Source organism: Amphibalanus amphitrite, unplaced genomic scaffold (genome assembly GCF_019059575.1).
Source record: "Amphibalanus amphitrite isolate SeventyFive unplaced genomic scaffold, NRLGWU_Aamphi_draft 000403F_arrow, whole genome shotgun sequence".
Lineage (NCBI taxonomy): Eukaryota > Metazoa > Arthropoda > Thecostraca > Balanomorpha > Balanidae > Amphibalanus > Amphibalanus amphitrite.
Window position 1 is genome coordinate 171,407 of NW_024881897.1, and position 19,261 is coordinate 190,667.

Genomic DNA, 19,261 nt, shown 5'->3' on the forward strand with positions numbered 1-19,261 from the left:
CCACACTGATCAATGACCATAGTAGTGATACTGATAACTGACTACAGATCACAGACCATGTCTAGTGACCTCTGGTTACTGACCACACTGATCAATGACCATAGTAGTGATACTGATAACTGACTACAGATCACAGACCATGTCTAGTGACCTCTGGTTACTGACCACACTGATCAATGACCATAGTAGTGATACTGATAACTGACTACAGATCACAGACCATGTCTAGTGACCTCTGGTTACTGACCACACTGATCAATGACCATAGTAGTGATACTGATAACTGACCACAGGTCACAGACCATGTCTAGTGACCTCTGGTTACTGACCACACTGATCAATGACCAGAAACAGCCTCAAGTTTTTTTTTAACAAAGTATTATGGTACGTTTTTATTTGTATTTTAGCTGGAACTGACTAAGCTCTTAGAAAACTACGCCGACCTATATTTTCAACCGCCACCGATGCCGAGCGGTTTCCGAAAGCAGCGGAGTCAGCGGCCGGCGCGTTGGCCAATCAGGCGCGGCCTGGCCGGCAGCTGTGCGCTGATTGGTCGTTGTGTCGCGGGAGCCCGGTGCGGTTCCCACGGGTCGGGGCTGCGGCACTCAGTGGCAGCAGAGGCGGAGGGGGGAACGGGTGTGACCTGTGGGCAGCTGGGACCGGAGCCATGCACCACCGCACAGAGGTAGGTCACCGGCGCACACCTGGGGCCGATGGAGCCGGAACGCTACACGGAAACAGCAGCGCACGAATCCTTTTGAAGCTTCGCTGTTACGTTTCTGTGATAGTTATAAAGTTTGTACTTAATTAAGGTAAAATTAATGAAAATGGAAAATACTTCCCAACATATACATAACGAAGTATTCAGTTACCTTTTTCTATTGTGATATCTAGCACATTGCTTAAATATACCAAGTAAATACATGATCCGGTATATGGATCATAGACTAGGGTGTGCTTGAGTTCAAGTGACATGAGTAAAAAAAAGATGTTCAAATGTACAAAACTCGTATTGACGCACATCAGGGAAATAAGCCCTGCACGTGTAAGAAAAATGGACTCCTGTATATAACACAACACGAATTTTGCGTTCTCATGTAAGTCGATTTATAAAATATTTCAAATTGCCTTTCTGCATTCTGCGATACCCACGGGGTACCGGACTGCTATGGGAAGCCACCGCATACCGATAACCATGGGTACTGCTTACCAAGCTTACGACAGCGACAATCCATGTTTTTTAACAATGGCCCTGAATCATGAAGTAATCAAGCATAGCTTCTGTGACATTTTTACGGTATTGCTGCTTCTTCCTCATACATTACTGATGCGTCAGTTATAAAGCGTTCGCCCCGAGAAAAGTGTCGCCACACCTACACCAATTTTCCTCACTATTACACAGCCAAAGGTTATTGCTGGCGGTCACTGGGGTGTCCTAAGCTACAACGGGGTAAATGACACGTGTAAAACACACAAAAGGCGTGCTACACCGTATTTTAGGCCCGTGTTACACGTGGTTCAGAGGACGGTGGTGTGTCTGGTCATTATTTCACGTGATATCACCTGCAACCACCTGGGCTAGTTTCTGGCTAGGGAAAATTACAGAGAAATGTGCTCGAGTGATGGGCGCGCTGGGTTCCAGAACAGCAGTAATGTTCAGGAATGTGTATTGTGAGCTGGGGCGAGAAAGTGAATACAATGGGTGTTTTCAGCACTATCCGCTGTTATCTAATTGGAACCATTGTCTAAAAATGCAGTGCCATTGCTGCGTACTCCGAACTTACTCTTCGGCTTGAGCATAGCTCGTTATCCCGATAGTAAGTTTGTCTGGAGTACTTCGGCGGCTTTTCATTGCATCATATTACACCGGTATTTTTCATTCAGCTTTCTTGCTACTTGAAGAATAAGGGACTGATAACAATCAGCTCTTGCCATGTCAACTGAAGCAGAAGTACATACGAAAGCCCGCCCATTTTTTTCTTACAGAGCCTTACAAATTAAACATGAAATGAATACCAAAGCGAATACCAAAGCGAACTCAACAACTTCAATTTCCCACGCTAGGATTCCTGCGAAAAGTGGCAATGTTCGGCTAATCTGCGTCACCTCTCCATGTTGGGCGTGTTTGTCGTGTCCAGCTGTGTCGCGTGCTCCCGCCCGGTCTGATCCGGCCTGGGATCCTCCCTGCCGGGCCACCACGGCCGTACATCAGTCGCCGCCGGAGGTGTACTGCAGGCGTTCTCACGTGTTCACGGGCCAGATGATCCGATTAACACCATGTTGCATGCATGTTCACGGCGGCGGCGTTTAGTGTTCTTTTTTTGTGTGAGTATTTTAGTGTAGCAGTCAAAACCTGGCAATCAGCTGATAGCCACTTGAGCTGGGGTTAACCCTCGCCGGCACAGGTCATTTTGTGTCCTTCGAGGGCACAAGGGGGTGGGGTAGGTGACCCCCCCCCCGCGTTTGACCCCTGATCGAGCTAGATCTTTGCGGAAAAAACGAGCGCGTTGCCCGTCATGAGAGGAAGCCGACGCCCCCAATTTTAGGATACCACGTCATTGGTTGACCTTTCAGGTCAGATCAATGACCCAAAAGTCGGGAAAATCGGGACTTGTTAGAAAGGCGTGAAGTGTGACTGTTATGAGGGTTTTCGGGGTGCTGATCACGAATATCGTGTTAGTTTTGATCACAGATGAGTCTTTAAGTATTTAAACCAGGTCGGGTCAGGTCAGGTCAGGTCAACCAGTAGGGGTCGTGACGGGTATTCGTAGTACGTGTCAACCGCCTCTGACAGATTCGTAACATTGTACGAAGGCACCAAAACTACCTCGCAAATGTTCAAATGGCTGCTAAATTCGAATTTAGCTATAAAAACTAGCCTAGAAACATGTGAAACTCGAAAAAGTGAATCGAGGTCACCAAAGGTCAATGACCTGACTTGACCAGTCGATGCGTCTCAAAAAGACAAACACAATGAGACCATCCCCAGCGTTCTATCTTTTTCCAATCGCGAGTTATTGGCAAAAATATGTTTGTAGCCTCAACTGACCTCGGATGACCTTTCTGGAGCCTGGAGGCTAATCAGCAAAAAATGACACCTTGGTCATCACGGGTGGTCCAAATCATTGTGATTCTAAAATATTTGGACTGTTCCTATGCGTATACACGGATCTCGCCGTTTGAATTTTGATATCCGGCCTAGTAATTTTGGATTTAAGGTGGGCCTCCTGGCCACTAGAGTTCTGCACGGCTGCAATTTTCCACAGCCTAGCCGCCCCGCAGCCGTGGCTCCACAGCCACAGCCGCCCACAGCCGTGGCAAACTGTGGGCAGCCAGCCGTCAGCCGGCCGTGGATACTTTCAATGAAATGTAACCAAATAGTATATAATAAGTTGTTTTTAGTTGAAACATATAGCCAAAAGCACATTGCAATGGGCTATAGATTCTCAAGCTCATGAAGCATCATAGGTTAAGTGGTTGTGTATCTGGCTTTAGGCCGAAGGCCTGAAGCCTGATGTGCAACGCATGCCTACACAAGCCCTTGCAAGGGGTTAAGAAAGATGGGTAGGTACCTAGGTACCTACATCAACAGAAAACATAAACAATGAACCAGAATAGAAGCACTAGCAGTGTAGACATCTAATGCCAAATCCTGAAGCATGGTTGTGGGACAGAACAACAGACCCTGCTGCTTTTCATTATCAATGTTAGGCATGGAAAATGAAACTCAAGTTGATGGACTGTCAAACAGTGATTGTCTAGTCAAAACTCTTGCTTCTTTCTTACCTTGCATATTTTCTGGGGTGTGATATGCCAGACTTGAAGCAGCCTTCTGGGCAAGTCTCAAACTAATTTGATATGCAAGGCATCAAAACACTAGTGAGCATCCAAGAAAGAGAAACATTCTTCTATTTTGATTTTTCCAAATAATGATCTTCGCTCAAATCCCCAAGGACGTGCGAGCCATAATTACCTCTTTTAATCAAAAATTTTACTTGAGTTTTTAATGACGTCAATAGCAAAGAAGTGGCAATAAATTATTTTGTGTCACTATAAACAGCCATAAAAATTATATTTAATAAATAATAATGCTATACAGTCAAAAACTTGCTCTCAAATAAAGAGTAAGTATCAAATTTTTACATTTTCAGAAGAAGACGTCATTTTTTAGTAAAATCAACAGCTCGCGTAAGAAATATTGTGTTCAGGGTTTTCACCGTCATGTGAATTACGTGTTCAGGGTTTTCACCATCATGTGAATTAACCGTAAGTAAGGTTCATGTTCACTTATAATCTAATTCAATTGGCTTCGTTGATCAGCATTTTCTGTTAGCGGTCACTCACACACCAGTTAGAACATAAAGCGCCAGTTTTATATTATGCAATTGGACTTGCCGAAAATCCAGAAATACATCTAAGAGTTATTTTAGATAATATTTTATGAAGCCTTTACCTGCCTTTACCTAGGCGTGATTTCTTTTTCTATCACCTGAAAGAATTATTGAACGCTCGTCTTCAATAGCTGTAAGGTGCTCTCCTAATGACCAGGTGAGATTGATTTGAGAGGGATGTGACAATGCAACATGCTGCATTTTCTGAAACTGTCAAGCTCTTGATGATGAAGGAACAATTGGTACCTATAATTAGTATTCTGTACCAGAGTGCAAACTCCCCTACAACAAATGGTAAAACCATTACAGGTTTTCAAAGGCCTCACCACTTTCAATGTTGCTGGGCATTCTTTGCATGATTTTTACAGGCTAGACTGCTTATCAGAATGTGAGATTAAGGATTTAAAATTTTATATTGGAGTACTTAAGATTGAGCTTGAAATCTCACAGCCGTGGCCACAGCCGTAGCCGTGTTCTTGGAGATATTTGCAGCCGCCCCGGCCCACAGCCGTGGGGCTGCAGCCAGCCGCGGCTGCAGCCGGCCGGTGCAGACCTCTACTGGCCACCTTCCGCGCGGTGGGGGGGGGGGGGGGCATTTTTTGCCCCCCGTATCTCCGAAACTACTGGACGGGTCCGGAAAATTCAAACGGCGCTCGATAGCCCTGTCAAATTTGTTGAAGGAAACCAAATTTTATTGACCTCGGGGTCACCGATGACGTCACAGGTCAGGTCAAAGATAAAATGTTTCACTTCTAGGGGCTTCTAGGGAAAGCGCTGTAACACCGAGTAAAACGCATTTTGTCGAAAATCAGCGATAGAGCGTCAGTTGTCTACTACATATGTTGCTATTAGAGGTTACTGGTCATACCAGGTCAGGTCACAGGTCAGGTCACCAAAGGTCACCAAGGGTCACCACATGAACCCAACTTTACTAAGGTTGTGCGATGCATGTTTTATGGCCAGTTTTTCATTTCCAACTCAATGGTGTTGTTTATAAGACCATCAGGTACGGTTTAGGTCACTTTCTGGTGGAGGTCAGGTCAAGGTCAGGTCAAAAAACGTCAAATTTCAAAATTGATATTTTTGCATAAAATGGGTATTGATTCCATGCAGCTCGTCACTGGGAGTCTAATGGTGGTCTTTGTTTTGCGCTACGAGGTCTAGAATTGCTAAAAATTGAGTTTGAAAATTTGACGTCATCAATTTTGAACAGTTTTTTCGCTATAACTTGGCCAAAAAAAAGGTATCGATTTCAAATTTGGTATGTAGATAGAAGGCGGTAGGGACTATCACATATATACCGTTTTTTTAGAAATTAAAAAACTTTTTGGATTTTTCGGCTATTATATTCAAAAAATCTATTTTTTTATTTTGGGGGTTTAAAATCCAAAAATTCGAAAAATCGAAATAGTAGTTTTGTAGCCCTCTTGATTCCACACTTTTAAAGGTAGTGTGCCAGCTTTCCTGGACCGTATGGAGTTAATGGCCCAGATAAGGAGAAAAGGATTTTTAGAACTTATCCATACCTTCAAAACTCATGGAAACGTCTTAAATTCTTCAAATTTTGAGTACCCCAGTGCGAAATTCGCCCCGACGGGTTGTCGGTCGTACCCCAACCACATTTCACACCACTATGAACAATAAATGCACACACTGAAATCGCTATTACCGATAGGCTCATCCAATCAAGTTTCGATAAACCCGTTCATCATCATTTCCTGCGGTTTCGAACACGCCTGTTAGGTGGTGCGGTAGACCGCGCCCAAAGCCAGGGCCCCGGTAACGTGAGGTAGCCGAGTCGGGGCAGCGTGCGCTGACCCAAGCCGGGGCCGCGCGTCCTCCCGGTGTCATGTGATAGCCCGGGGCTGCCCGCGGGGATGCGGTAGACCGCGCCCAAAGCCGCGGCCCCGGCTTGGGTCAGCGCACGCTGCCCCGACTCGGCTACCTCACGTTACCGGGGCCCTGGCTTTGGGCGCGGTGGTGGTGCGTCGGGCCGCGCGCTCTGACTTCGGCCAAGAAAAATGCGTCAGCTGATCATTGTCATTTCTGCCACTTTCATGTGGTGAGATGGGGTCATAACTTTAGAGACGGCTGTTTCATATCAATTATTTTACATAAAATAATATTTCAAACCATAAATTAATGTTCGACAGCCAAATTAAAGAAGCAATACCAATACAGGCTTACAGTTTAACCCTCGCATGTGTGCGGCGTTTGCCAGCTTCTAATGTGTAGGGGGGGGGGGGGTCGGTTGGACCCCCCCCCCCTGCCGTTTGGCCCCTGATCGAGCTAGAGCTTCGCGGAAAAAACGAGCGTGTTGCCCGTGACGAGAGGAAGCCGATGATACCCAATTTTAAGGTCCTAGGTCATTGGTTGACCTTCCAGGTCAGGTCAATGACCCAAAGTCGGGAAAATCGGGACCTGTTAGAAAGTCGTAAAGTGTGGCAGCTAAGGGGTTTTTCGGGGTGCTGATCACGAATATCGTGTTAGTTTTGATCACAGATGATGTCTTGAAGCATTTTGACCAGGTCGGGTCAGGTCAGGTCAGGTCAACCAGTAGGCGTCGTGACGGGTATTCGTAGTACGTGTCAACCGCCTCTGACAGCTTCGTAACATGTTACGAAGTCACCAAAACTACTTCGTATATGTTCAAATGGTTGCTAAATTCGAATTCAGCTCCAAAAACTAGCCTAGAAACATGTAAAACTCGAAAAAGTGAACCGAGGTCACCCGAGGTCACCAAAGGTCAATGACCTGACCTGACCTTCAGGTGACCTTGACACCCACGGGAGTAACATCAAATTACATGTTTGAACGTTTGAAACCACGAAAAGCTTGCAAACGCGCGGCTAGTGCGAGCCGACATACGCGAAACCGCGATTCCGGCCAAACATGGTCTCGGAAAAGAGGTCACAGGTCAAAGGTCATTTGGGTCAGGGTCATGAAATTTTCAGGGTAGGTGTAAAATTGATAAATGCGAGGGTACTGAAAGTTTCGTCGCGATCGGCCGCTTTTTACGCGAGTTATTTGCAAAAAACCATGGGGGGGTCCATCCGACCCCCCCCCCCTACACATGCGAGGGTTAAATTCGACATTGTGTCGTCTACGATTAGACAGCTGATAACTCATTCCCGTACGTCGTAACTCTATAATGACCTTTGCTTATTGTCACATGTGCGCCGCATTCGTGATTGTTGCCGACGCCTGTTTGCCCGTCAGCCCACTACAGTTGTTATACATATCGAAAAATCGATTAACTTTTAGGCGAAAAAATCACTATTTTAGGCCCATTTTTGATTTTTTGCGATATTAGGTAAACAGAAGCTTCTTATCCTAGGAAAAATAAAATGGGAAATCATTCAAAGGTGGCACACTACCTTTAATATCTGAAACATGTTTTCTGTATCTCTAAAGCTGTAGGCCTGACAGCTCTTCCCGCGAAACCTTTTGTTTGGGTCGAAAATGGCAGAATTGACGTCACTCTGACGTCATTAGCGGCCAACCTATCATAGCCTTTGGAAACAATTTTGGTCACCATGTGCGCTAGCTACTCCCGGGAGGGTACTGAAAGTTTGGTGACGATCGGCGCAGCGGTTCTCGAGATATATCGAAAAAACTAAAGGGGGGGGCAAAAAAAATCCCCCCCACCGCCTGGAAGGTTAACAGGAGGGACTATGAATAGCCCCCCCCCCCCTTGTTAAAGGGCGCGTTACACGCAGACCCCAGTGGGACGCGGGTTCATTAGTGATGACACGATAACCCTGATTATGACCTGGTGACCCTTGTCACGTAGTCGTGAACTGATGACACTTGTGACGCGGTAATAACTTTAGTAACAAAATGAGGAACTTAGTAGCGAGGGCATTAGAACATAGCTATTGGGAAAACACGCTAGGCATGCAGCGAATACGTTCGGGACAATTGCGATGCACACGTTCTGGTGGCGCGGTCGATACATACGTTAGTGGTGGAGTGGATACGCTAGTGGATTCGTAGTGGCCTGGCGGATTCATTGCAGATACAGTGGATGTAGACCGTAGAGGCGGCGCGGTGTATACCTTAGTGGCGCAGTGTATGCGTTACTAGCGCATTGTATACATAAGTGGTGCGGAGGACACGTTTGTGGCGCAGCAAAGGCAAAACTGGCGCGGTGGGTTGATGAGTTGCGCGGTGAAGACGACAGTGGCGGAGTGGACACATCCTGGAACGCTCGGTGGATACGATACCTGTATACGTTACTGGCGCGGTGTATACAGCAGTGGCGCGGCGCGGTTTTGCGGCGTGGCGGATAGATTATTTGCGCGGTGTATAGGGGAGAGTGGGGCACATTCGTGCATGGGGCACATTCGTTTTCAGCAGTTTATGGGAACACGAGTGACTGCACGAGCTCAAGGTAAATTATGGAAAAATGTCTATCATTGCCGCCCTTCGTTCACCGTAGAAGACAACACTGTACCTGCTGTCATGCTTGATAAAAACGCAAATTTGTAATATTCGTGAGCTTTCCAAACTTTTCTCATATCATCCATTTTCGTGATCCTGACTCGGAAATGTGGTTCAGCTTTTCAAAATTGGGGGTGAAGAAGCTCACTCTATTCACGGAACTGCTGCAAACTTGTTTGTTGAAAAAGTGTCATTTTTTCAAAAAGAAATTTTGAAATATATTACTAATAACGTTGTGGGGCAGGTTCGTGTACGCACTGCCTGGGGGCACATTCGTGCATATTTTTTTAGTTTTTGCGATTTATGACTTTATCTGTAGTAGGTTTCTCTAATGACGCTCGCCTGACTCAGTCTCGACTGCTTGCGACGTCGTGACGAGCAATTCACGCGAACTTGGCGAGGTCACGGAGGCCGGCAGTTGGCACATTCTTGTTGGCCAGCCCATTCTTTCTACATATGTTGTGCAATGCATTCTTGTCGAAAGGAATCAAGTGAAATGACCCCCTGCCAATTTCCTTTGGTAAATTTCTGGTAATGCCCGGTAATTTCTCGAACTTTGCAGGGTGAACGGAAGTGCCCCACCTCTTGAACGAATGTGCCCCATAGGTGGGGCAGTTTCGTGCAAATGTTCAGAGTTATTAAAAGTCATTTTTTCTAATGGAAGCAATAATTTTAGAGGATAACTTTTAAAGAGGAAAACTATCTGCAATAATTTCTTTCCATACTACAATCAACAATTTTGCCATTGCACTAACCAAAGAACAGATATATGGGTTTATCCATTTTTTTGCACGAATGTGCCCCACTCTCCCCTACAGAAGTGGCGCGGCGCGGCGCGGTTTTGCGGCGCTGGGTGGCGTGTCTGGCGCAGGGTAGGTACCCGGCGCAGTAGATGTATTGGTGGCACAGTGTATACGCTATTGGCGCGGTGTATACAGAAGTGGCGCGGTTTTTCGGCGCGCCGCCGAGTGGCGTGTCCGGCTCCGGAACTCCGTCAGGGCGGTCGGCGGCGGGAAAAAATGGCGCGAAAACGCCGCTCCGTCATCTTGATCGGCTGTCAGCAGTGGTAGATATCGTCTATGGGGAGGGGGAGGGGGGGGAATGGTCCGACGGACAGCCGAGGTACCGACAGGTGGTCGGGGTGGAGCGCGATGTTTGTTTATGTGTTATCGTACTATCTGGAATGGATTCCGAACACGTGTTTTACATAATCACAGTTCAAAGGATCTGACGGGCGAATCAGATGGTCGAGTCTGACAAATGGTTTACAACTCGGCTCAGTAGTCTCAGTTTTACAGGTCACGGGACTCCTAGAACGACCTAGTTGATTTTTTAGCAGAATGCAGTGTATGCGCATCTATCTGATCTGAAGGGCTGTTGGTCTGGAAATGTCTGGAAATGTCAGCAATAGAGTCGCAGGCGAAATCAGCGGAGTATGTTTATTTATTTTTGGGACACCGGACAACTATTGCTATCGTAGTTTTTCTTCTTCGTTCGTTGTTTGATTGATTCATTTAATTTATTTCCTATTGATCTAAAAATATTGAAACCGAAGATACCTATTCGCTTTATTGATAAGTCATGATCACTGACATATTGATCGCAAGGACCGTTTTCACGATGGGACTTTCGCGGTGGAACCTATTTGAAAGTACCAACCCTTAGAAGGCCTTACAATCCTTACAAGTGAAGTATTTTGCCTTCAAAATATTTTTAAAAGTAGTAACTCAGGCGATTTTCGCAATCAAATCGCTTATTTATTCACAAAACAAATTAATTTTCGGCTCTAGTGGCCCACATTTCGACTATGAGGGATCAGCCTGGCAACTAGATAACCGAAAGGTGAAACAGTAAGACCCAAGTACATAGGTGTCGATTTGTATACTTTTGGGGGTGCCCGGGCGGCGGGCACCCCCAATGCTGGCATCACTGTTACGATTCTTTGAACGCATTGTTTTCTCTAATTAATTCATAGGCACGGGAACGGGGGGAGGGCATTGGGGACAGTCCCCCAACTCTGGGGCCGTAAGGGTGGTGCCCCCACAGCTTTAACCCTCGCCCGCACATGCCATTTTCCCATCCTAGAACGCACATGGGGGGGGGGGTGGTTGCCACCCCCCCGCGCCATTTCGTTCCTGTTGGAGATAGAGCTTAGCGGTAAAGACCAAAAAGATTCTTTGGGAAGAGACGAATCCAATGATACCCAGTTTTACCTTCTCAGGTCAGTCATTGACCTTCCAGGTCAGGTCAAACTAAAAAATGTTGCTGTTCTGGGTCACCGTTGGATATCAAGTGCGCTGCTTATCAAATAGGAGAGAGTGGGGTAAGATGCCCAGGGAGGGAAAGACGCCCCACCCCCTCTAGCGGCGAAACAAAGAATCGAACCTGGAAATTAATGTTCTTTGCGTAAAGCGGAAGCCTGCCTTGTTAACTGCACACAAATTTGCGAAGCTCAGTTGGGCAACGGCTGGCTGGTGATTGCATGTTTTTTATTTGCTGTTTTCAAAAAATATTTTGGTGTCAAAACATTGTAAATATCAAAGAAGGTAGATAATATTTGCGTTCCTTGCTATAGTCGTGATACATTAACCCGCGCCCCGTTGGGCTCTGCCGAGCAACGCGCCCCGTTGGGGGGGGGGGGGGCCATTTTGGCCCCCCCCCCCCCCCCTAAGATCTCGAGAACCACGCAACCTAGCGACAAGCCGCAAACGGTGTTGGATAGCCCTATCAGGGAACTACCTTGTGACCTAATTTTATTGACCTAGGTCAAACCGATGACGTCACAGGTCAGGTCAAAGGTCCAATTTTCACCGTTTACAGGCATTTCAAGAAATGCGTTGTAAAATCGAGTAAAATGCATTTCATTGAAAATCATCGTTGGGGAAATGTTCTTAAACACATATTATGCTAGTTGAGGTCACTGATACCAGGTCAGGTCACAGAGGTCAGGTCACTGGGGGGTCACAATATGAAAGTGTCGTGTGATACGTGTTTTATGGTCCATTTTACATGACAAATGCGATTATGTGGGTCAGGCAGCCTTTGGGGCCAGCTTAGGTAACGTTTTGGTCAAGGTCAGGTCAAGGTCAGGTCAAATTAGGTCAAATTTCAAAGTTGATATTTTTGCATAAAATGGGTATCGAATCGACGCAGCTCGTCACGGGGAGTTCAATGGTGGTCTTTGTTTTGCCGTACGAGGTCTAGAATCGCTAAAAATTGAGTTCAAAAATTTGACGTCATCATTTTTGAACAGTTTTTTCGCTATAACTTGGCCCAAAAACAAGATATCGATCTGAAATTTGGTATGTATATAGAAGAGCGCAGGGACTATCACATATATTCCGGTTTTTTCGAAATTCGGAAAAATTTTGGATTTTTTTTAGTTTTTCTAAAAAAATCTATTTTTTGAAATTTTTGGGTCAAAAACCAAAAATTTCGAAAATCCGAGATAGCAGTTTTGTAGCGCCGCTTTTTGTCTACTAGACCATATAAAGAACTTTGAAATTGCTTGATAACTGTAGATTTGGTGAGCGTTTAAAGATTGCATGTTTTTTGCTCATTTTTGCTCGAACATGACCTCAGTTTGACCTCAATAACTCCTGACCTAAGGTGACCTAAGACTTGAAATTTGGTGTGCGGCGCTGCGCGCCGCCGTTTTCTTGCTATTCAGGAAAAAACACAGGGGGGGGCCAAAATGGCCCCCCCAACGGGGCGAGGGTTAACATGCGTGTACTGTGTCCCAAACAGTTTGTTTCAGGGTGTAGTTTTATGGCTAACAAATTGTACTGATTTAATGTTACTTCGGTACCTTGGGGTAAGATGCCCCCTGTCCTGGTGGGGAAAGACGCCCCCCTAAATCCGTAGGCTGTCCTTCAAGCAGCCCGTCAAATCATTTATTACATACTTGTGATGAGAGACAAAGGCCGATCTGGGACTATTGAGAGTCCAGTACGGTCGGGTGCTCCCCATGCCGGTCTCTCAGCCCACACAGCGACTTTTTGGGTGGCAACTGACTCTGATAGCCCTCACGACGGCCTCTGTGGGCCCCATTATTGGCTCCAGGGCCCCTCACGACATCCTTTGAGGGCTCCCACGTTGGCTCCACGGGCCGCGCTGGCATCTGAGGTCCCCACGATGGGCTCGAGGGCCCTCAAGCATCATGAAGACCTATAAGGGCCCCACAGTGGTCTCCGAACGCCACCACGGAGGCTTGTTTGGCCGCGCTGGACTATGATGGCCCTAACGATGACCTCTGAAGCCCCTTACGACTACTTTTGAGGGCCCTTACGATGACGTTTGGTGTCTACTGCAGGCTTGAAGGGACTACTGATTCGTTCAGGCGATTCACGTGCCCATTTATGTCATTTATAGTGCAGGGGGCATCTTCCCCAACGCCAGGGGGCGTCTTTCCCACCCTGTGGGGTAAGATGCCCCCTTTTACCTCTTCAGGAAAGATTCCAGGACAAAAAGTCAAAAGACAAAATGTCAAAAGACAAAAAGTCAAATGCAAAAAGTCAAAATGGATAAAAGTCAAATGGAAAAAAGTCAAATGGCTAAAAGTCAAAACGGATAAAAGTCAAAAGACAAAAAGTCAAATGGCAAAAAGTCAAAACGTCCAAAAGTCAAAAATGCAAAAAGTCAAATGGCAAAAAGTCAAAATGGCGAAAAGTCAAAAACGCAAAAAGTCAAAAGCAAAAAGTCAAATGGCGAAAAGTCAAAATGGCAAAAAGTCAAAAACGCAAAAAGTCAAAAGCAAAAAGTCAAATGGCAAAAAGTCAAAATGGCGAAAAGTCAAAAACGAAAAAAGTCAAAAGCAAAAAAGTCAAATTGCAAAAAGTCAAAATGGCGAAAAGTCAAAAACGCAAAAAGTCAAAAGCAAAAAGTCAAATGGCAAAAAGTCAAAAAACGCGAAAAGTCAAAAGTCAAATGGCAAAAAGTCAAAACGTCCAAAAGTCAAAAATGCAAAAAGTCAAAAAGACAAAAAGTGAAAAACGGCAAAAAAGTCAAAATGATAAAAATCAAATGGAAAAAGTCAAATAATCGGTCCAGCCGTTGTGCGGTTATTGAGGAAAATAGTTTTCGGGTGTGTGCAAAGTACCCCAAGTTTAGCACGCGCCACGTGCCAAGATCGACACTCAGACAACATGGTGTCCATGCCATACAACTTTTACATCCAAGTGGTATTCAGCAAAGAAGACCGCTTGTCGATGCGGCATGCGGTTCTTGAGTTATAAGGGTTTGAAGAGCGTGATGGGGTCGTGTCGGGTCGGGTCGTGTCGGGCCGGGTCGCGCATACTCAGATTTTTGCCTTAAACACGAAAGAACTCGCTCGCTCGCTGCGCTCGCTCGCTCGTAATTAACCCTATGGCGTTGCATGGAAAGAAATGAGTTCAAACTGCCTCGAGCCCCTCCAACATTGAGAAAGCTCCAGCGCCAGTGCTCCCACATGTAATAATAACTTGTGAATCATTTTCATTTTATTACTTAATGGATTCGTTCATTAAAATATGTTCATTTCTTTTAACCAAATTTCTATAAACCCAGCGCGTTGGATGCTGGACCAGTCAGCGATGACCGTACAGAGACCAGAGAGCGTGAGTGGACGGAGGGGACCGCGTCCAGTCTATCGGGCACGTTTAAACTTTCAGATAAAACTTTGCCATAGCACTGGAATTGCACGATGGGGCAGTGGTGACCCGGGAACGTTTGAAAAGTTGATGGGGTAGGTTGAAAGTTGAGGGGACAAAAATTGCAACTCAAAATTTTGAAATTATCTCGTCTTTTGTATTTTTTACTTTAAGTCCATTGACGTCATTTAACCCGCGCGGGGCTGGGGTCTCCAGCCGAACGCGCGGGGCTGGGGGGGTGTAAATTTTACCCCCCCTGTTATCTCCCGAACTAATGGTCCGATTTGGAAAATTCAAACCCCAATCGAAAGCTCTCATCACGAACTACTAAAAACATGTACTTAATTTAAAGTTTGAGGTCAAGGTCAAGGTCAGGTCAAGGGTACAAATTGCAAGTTTCTACAGTATCGGCCTTGCACCGTAGTTGCCGAAGAATGGAGTCATGGACTGAGACTGATCGCCCAAAACGTGTTCTCAGGCTACCAAGACAATACTAGTTGCATACAATATCATTCAGAGGTCAAGGTCAAGGTCAGGTCAGGTCAGGTCAGGTAACCAAAAAACAAAATATAGAAAAGGGCATGTGCGACACATGTTTTATGGGTCATTTTACTCATAGAATTCAATAGGCACACTCAATAAGTGATATGGACCACCTCTGGATGAATTTCAGGTCGAGGTCAGGTCAAGGTCAGGTCAAGTGAGGTCAAATTTTGAAGTTGGTTGTTAAGGCCTAAAAAGGTGTCTATCTGATGCAGTTTTTCACGGTGAATCGAATGGTGCTATTGTTGTTTCCGTACGAGGTCTAGAACTTCTAAAAAAGTCATTTTTCAAAAATTTTGTGTGTCGTGACGTCATAAAATTTTGAATAACTCCCACATTTTTGAACCGAGTCTTCTAAAATTTGGTATGCAGGTGCACATAGACCACTTCTCTGACATATATTACGGTTTTTTCGATAGACTCAAAATTTTGGATTTTATAATGATTTTCCCAAAAAAATCAGTTTTTTGAAAAAATTTAGGCCAAAATCCAAAATTTTCAAAAAACCGAGATAGCCATTTGATAGACAAAGTAAAAGTACGTATAACCTTTTTTGTTACGTCTTGATTCCTTTAAAAATGAAGATGTTAGCGGCGTTTGAACTTTTGCCGTTTTTGAGGCGAAAATGGCGAACATGACGTCACTAAAACGTCAATTTCTCAAAAATTTTCCGACGGATTTCGCTCAAATTTTCAGGAAAGGTGTCAAATTGATGTAAGAAAAGGTACTGAAAGTTTGGCGGCGCTGCGCGCCGCCGTTTTTGAGATATCGCAAAAATTCGCGAGGGGGGGTAAAATTTACCCCCCCCAGCCCCGCGCGGGTTAACCCTCGCCCGCAAACGGTGTTTTGCCACCTTCGCCCATGTTGGTGCGACCCCCCCCTGGCGTTTGAAAACGGAGCGTCGTAGAGCTTAGCGGAAAAGACCAACGGATTGCTCTCAACGAGATCTCGCGATTGGTGGTATATTTTTTGGTCCTAGGTCAACATTTGACCTACTTATGGCCGGTCAAAGGTCAAATTTTCGGAAAAATTTAACTTGTTCAGATTTCCGCGCCGATTGCGGCAAAACGGTAAGAGATATCGACTTGAAACCTTCACTATCGTGATCCTTGATCAATTCTCTATCGTTTGGTGTGTATTTCGATTTCATAACTCTAAAAATGATGCGTTGGGAGCATCGGAAGTCTGCAAGGTCATTTGTGCATTGGGTCACGTCAGGCGTGTGACGTCACTGACCTGACCCTGACCCAAAATGAACTACAAGAAACAACTGACGATGCCTGAAATGGATAGCAAATTCGAATTCAGGGCATCACAATACCCCGAAAAGGCATACAAGTGCAAGAAGTCATTACAGGTCAACCGAGGTCACTGACCTGACCTTGACCTTTAGTAACCTTGAAAAGGTCAACGGACATTGTGCCAATGTCAAATCAGCCAGTTATGATTCTAAAACAATCCATCAGTGTGTCAGGTCAGTCGGCATTTATACCATTGTGAAGCAATCTCCAATTTAGCGTAAATCTGGCCGGAAGTTGTTCCCTTTATGACGTCATAACTCCGTGACCTGACATGACCTTGACAAAATTTTTTACCAAAAGTTGCGCAAAGGATGCCCCAAAGGGTACTAAAAATTTGAGCAGGCTATCTGAAACGGTTCGGCGTGTAGCTAAGAAAAACCTCAGGGGGGGGTGCACCAACCCCCCCCCCCTACATGGGCGAGGGTTAACCCGCGCCCCGTAGGGGGGGGCCGAAACGGCCCCCCCTGTCCTTTTCGGTCGATATCTCGTAAACGGCTGGAGATATCGCCACCAAACTTTCAGAACCCCTCCGGGCATCAATTTTACACATTGTGACCAAAAATTTTTCCAGAGGCTCTGATAGGTTTGCCACAAATGACGTCAGAATGACGTCATGTTCTGTCATTTTCGACCGAAAAAAGACCTTCGCGAGAAGGCCTGTCAGGCCTACAGCTTTGAAGATACAGAAAAACGATCAGGGCATAAAAGGTGTAGAATTGACAGGGCTACAAAACTGCTATCTCGGATTTTTGAAATTTTTGAGTTTTGACCCCCAAAAATCAAAAAAGCATTTTTTTGGATATATTAGCCAAAAAATCCAAAAAGTTTTTTGAGTTTCGAAAAAACCGGAATATATGTGATAGTACCTACCGTCTTCTATCTACATACCAAATTTCAGATCGATACCTTGTTTTTTGGCCAAGTTATAGCGAAAAAACTGTTCAAAAATGATGACGTCAAATTTTCAAACTCAATTTTTGGCAATTCTATACCTCGTAGAGCAAAACAAAGACCACCATTAGACTCCCCGTGACGAGCTGCATCGAATCGATACCCATTTTATGCAAAAATATCAACTTTGAAATTTGACCTAATTTGACCTGACCTTGACCTGACCTTCACCAAAACGTGACCTAGGCTGGCCCCAAAGGCTGCCTAACCCACATAATCGCATTTGTCATGTAAAATGGACCATAAAACATGTATCACACGACACTTTCATATTGTGACCCCCGTGACCTGACCTCGCTGTGACCTGACATGGTATCAGTGACCTCAGATACCAAAGTATGTGTTTGACGAACAATGTACCATCGATGGTTTTCAATAAATTACCAATTTACTCGATTTCACAACACATTTCTGAAATGCCTGTGAACGGTGAAAATCTGACCTTTGACCTGACCTGTGACGTCATCGGTTTGACCTAGGTCAATGAAATTTGGTCACAAGGTAGTTCCCGGGTGGGGCTATCAAACGCCGTTTGAATTTTGAAAATCGGCCGGTAAACTTCCGAGATCTTAGGGGGGGGGCCGAAACGGCCCCCCCCCCCCTACGGGTGGTAGGGTCCGCCGGTAGCCCTACGGGGCGCGGGTTAAGCGTTAATCACATGGTATTTTTTATTTTGAGGTTTTGGCTTTTCACCAGGGCCTCCTCTCAGGGGCGACACTTTCCGAAAATTATTGGTAGGGCTCTAATGTAATTTTTTGCCAATTCAAAGCGATTCTTTCCACGCAACGCCATAGGCATAATGTTAAATTTCCAAAATTATTGGTAGGGCTCGGGCCCTACCATGCCTATACAAAACGACACCCATGCCTCCTCTAACATGTTAACTGCGGGAGCTGCAGCCCCCGCAGTCATCCTCCAAACTGGTCACTGAGGGGTACCTTAGTCATTTTTTAGTCTTAGACGTTTTTGGTTGGGGTTACCTTAGTCATTGCCCGTGATCGGGCCCCCCAGTCAAAACTGCTTAGAGGAGGCACTGCTTTTCACCCTCTCCCATGGGGGAGGGGCTGCCGCCGCCCGGTGCTCCGCGCACCACGGACGCCACGCGAGCGCTGCTGGCGCGGCGGCGCGCACTGCTCGGCCCGCGCGCCGAGTATACGGTGGTGAACCGGCAGTGTCGAGCGGCCATCAGACGTGACCACGCGACATACTATGCTGACCAGCTGCGTGAGGCAGGACCGGCGAGGATGTGGACAGTGCTGCGGCCGGTGATCGGGGCGGGGAAGAGTGCCACTGCTGCTGCGCCAGCGTGCACGCCGGAAGCGCTCAACGCGTATTATGTGAGCGTGGGCCCCACCACCGCGGCCAGCGTCCCTGCCCCGCTGCTGCGGACCCCGGTACCTGTCAGACTCCCTCGCGTACTCACATGTTCCTTACAACTTCAGTGGGTAGGGTACGTTGCGCTGTATAATATTTTTCAAAAGATGAAAGATCGATGCTTCGACTTTTATCCTTTTGACTTTTTATTTCAGACTTTGACTTCGACTTTTCTATTTTATACTTTTTTCATTTTTTGACTTTTTGTCTTTTGACTTTTACCCGTTTTGACTTTTTGCTTTTGACTTTTTGTCTTTTGACTTTATTCCGTTTTGACTTTTTTGTCTTTTGACTTTTACTCGTTTTGACTTTTTGTCTTTTGACTTTTTTCCGTTTTGACTTTTATCCTTTTGACTTTTTGCATTTTTGACTTTTTGTCTTTTGACTTTTACACGTTTTGACTTTTTGCTTTTGACTTTTTGTCTTTTGACTTTTTTCCGTTTTGACTTTTATCCTTTTGACTTTTTCATTTTTGACTTTTTGCATTTTTGACTTTTTTGTCATTTGACTTTTTGCGTTTTTGACTTTTGCACATTTTGACTTTTTGCTTTTGACTTTTTGTCTTTTGACTTTTATCCGTTTTGACTTTTATCTTTTTGACTTTTATCCCGTTTGACTTTTTGCATTTGAC

At 45.5% G+C, this 19,261-nt stretch overlaps 1 protein-coding gene across 1 annotated transcript in view; it reads left to right on the top strand.

Moving 5' to 3' along the window:
- Window positions 1-613: 613 nt before the first annotated feature.
- LOC122390618 overlaps window positions 614-19,261 on the top strand; it is a 32,801-nt gene continuing 14,153 nt past the window's right edge. Inside the window, exon 1 of the mRNA XM_043383764.1 lies at window positions 614-685. Within this exon, the coding sequence (XP_043239699.1) occupies window positions 668-685 (18 nt within the window). The 5' untranslated portion in view covers window positions 614-667. The remainder of the gene's footprint in view (window positions 686-19,261) is intronic.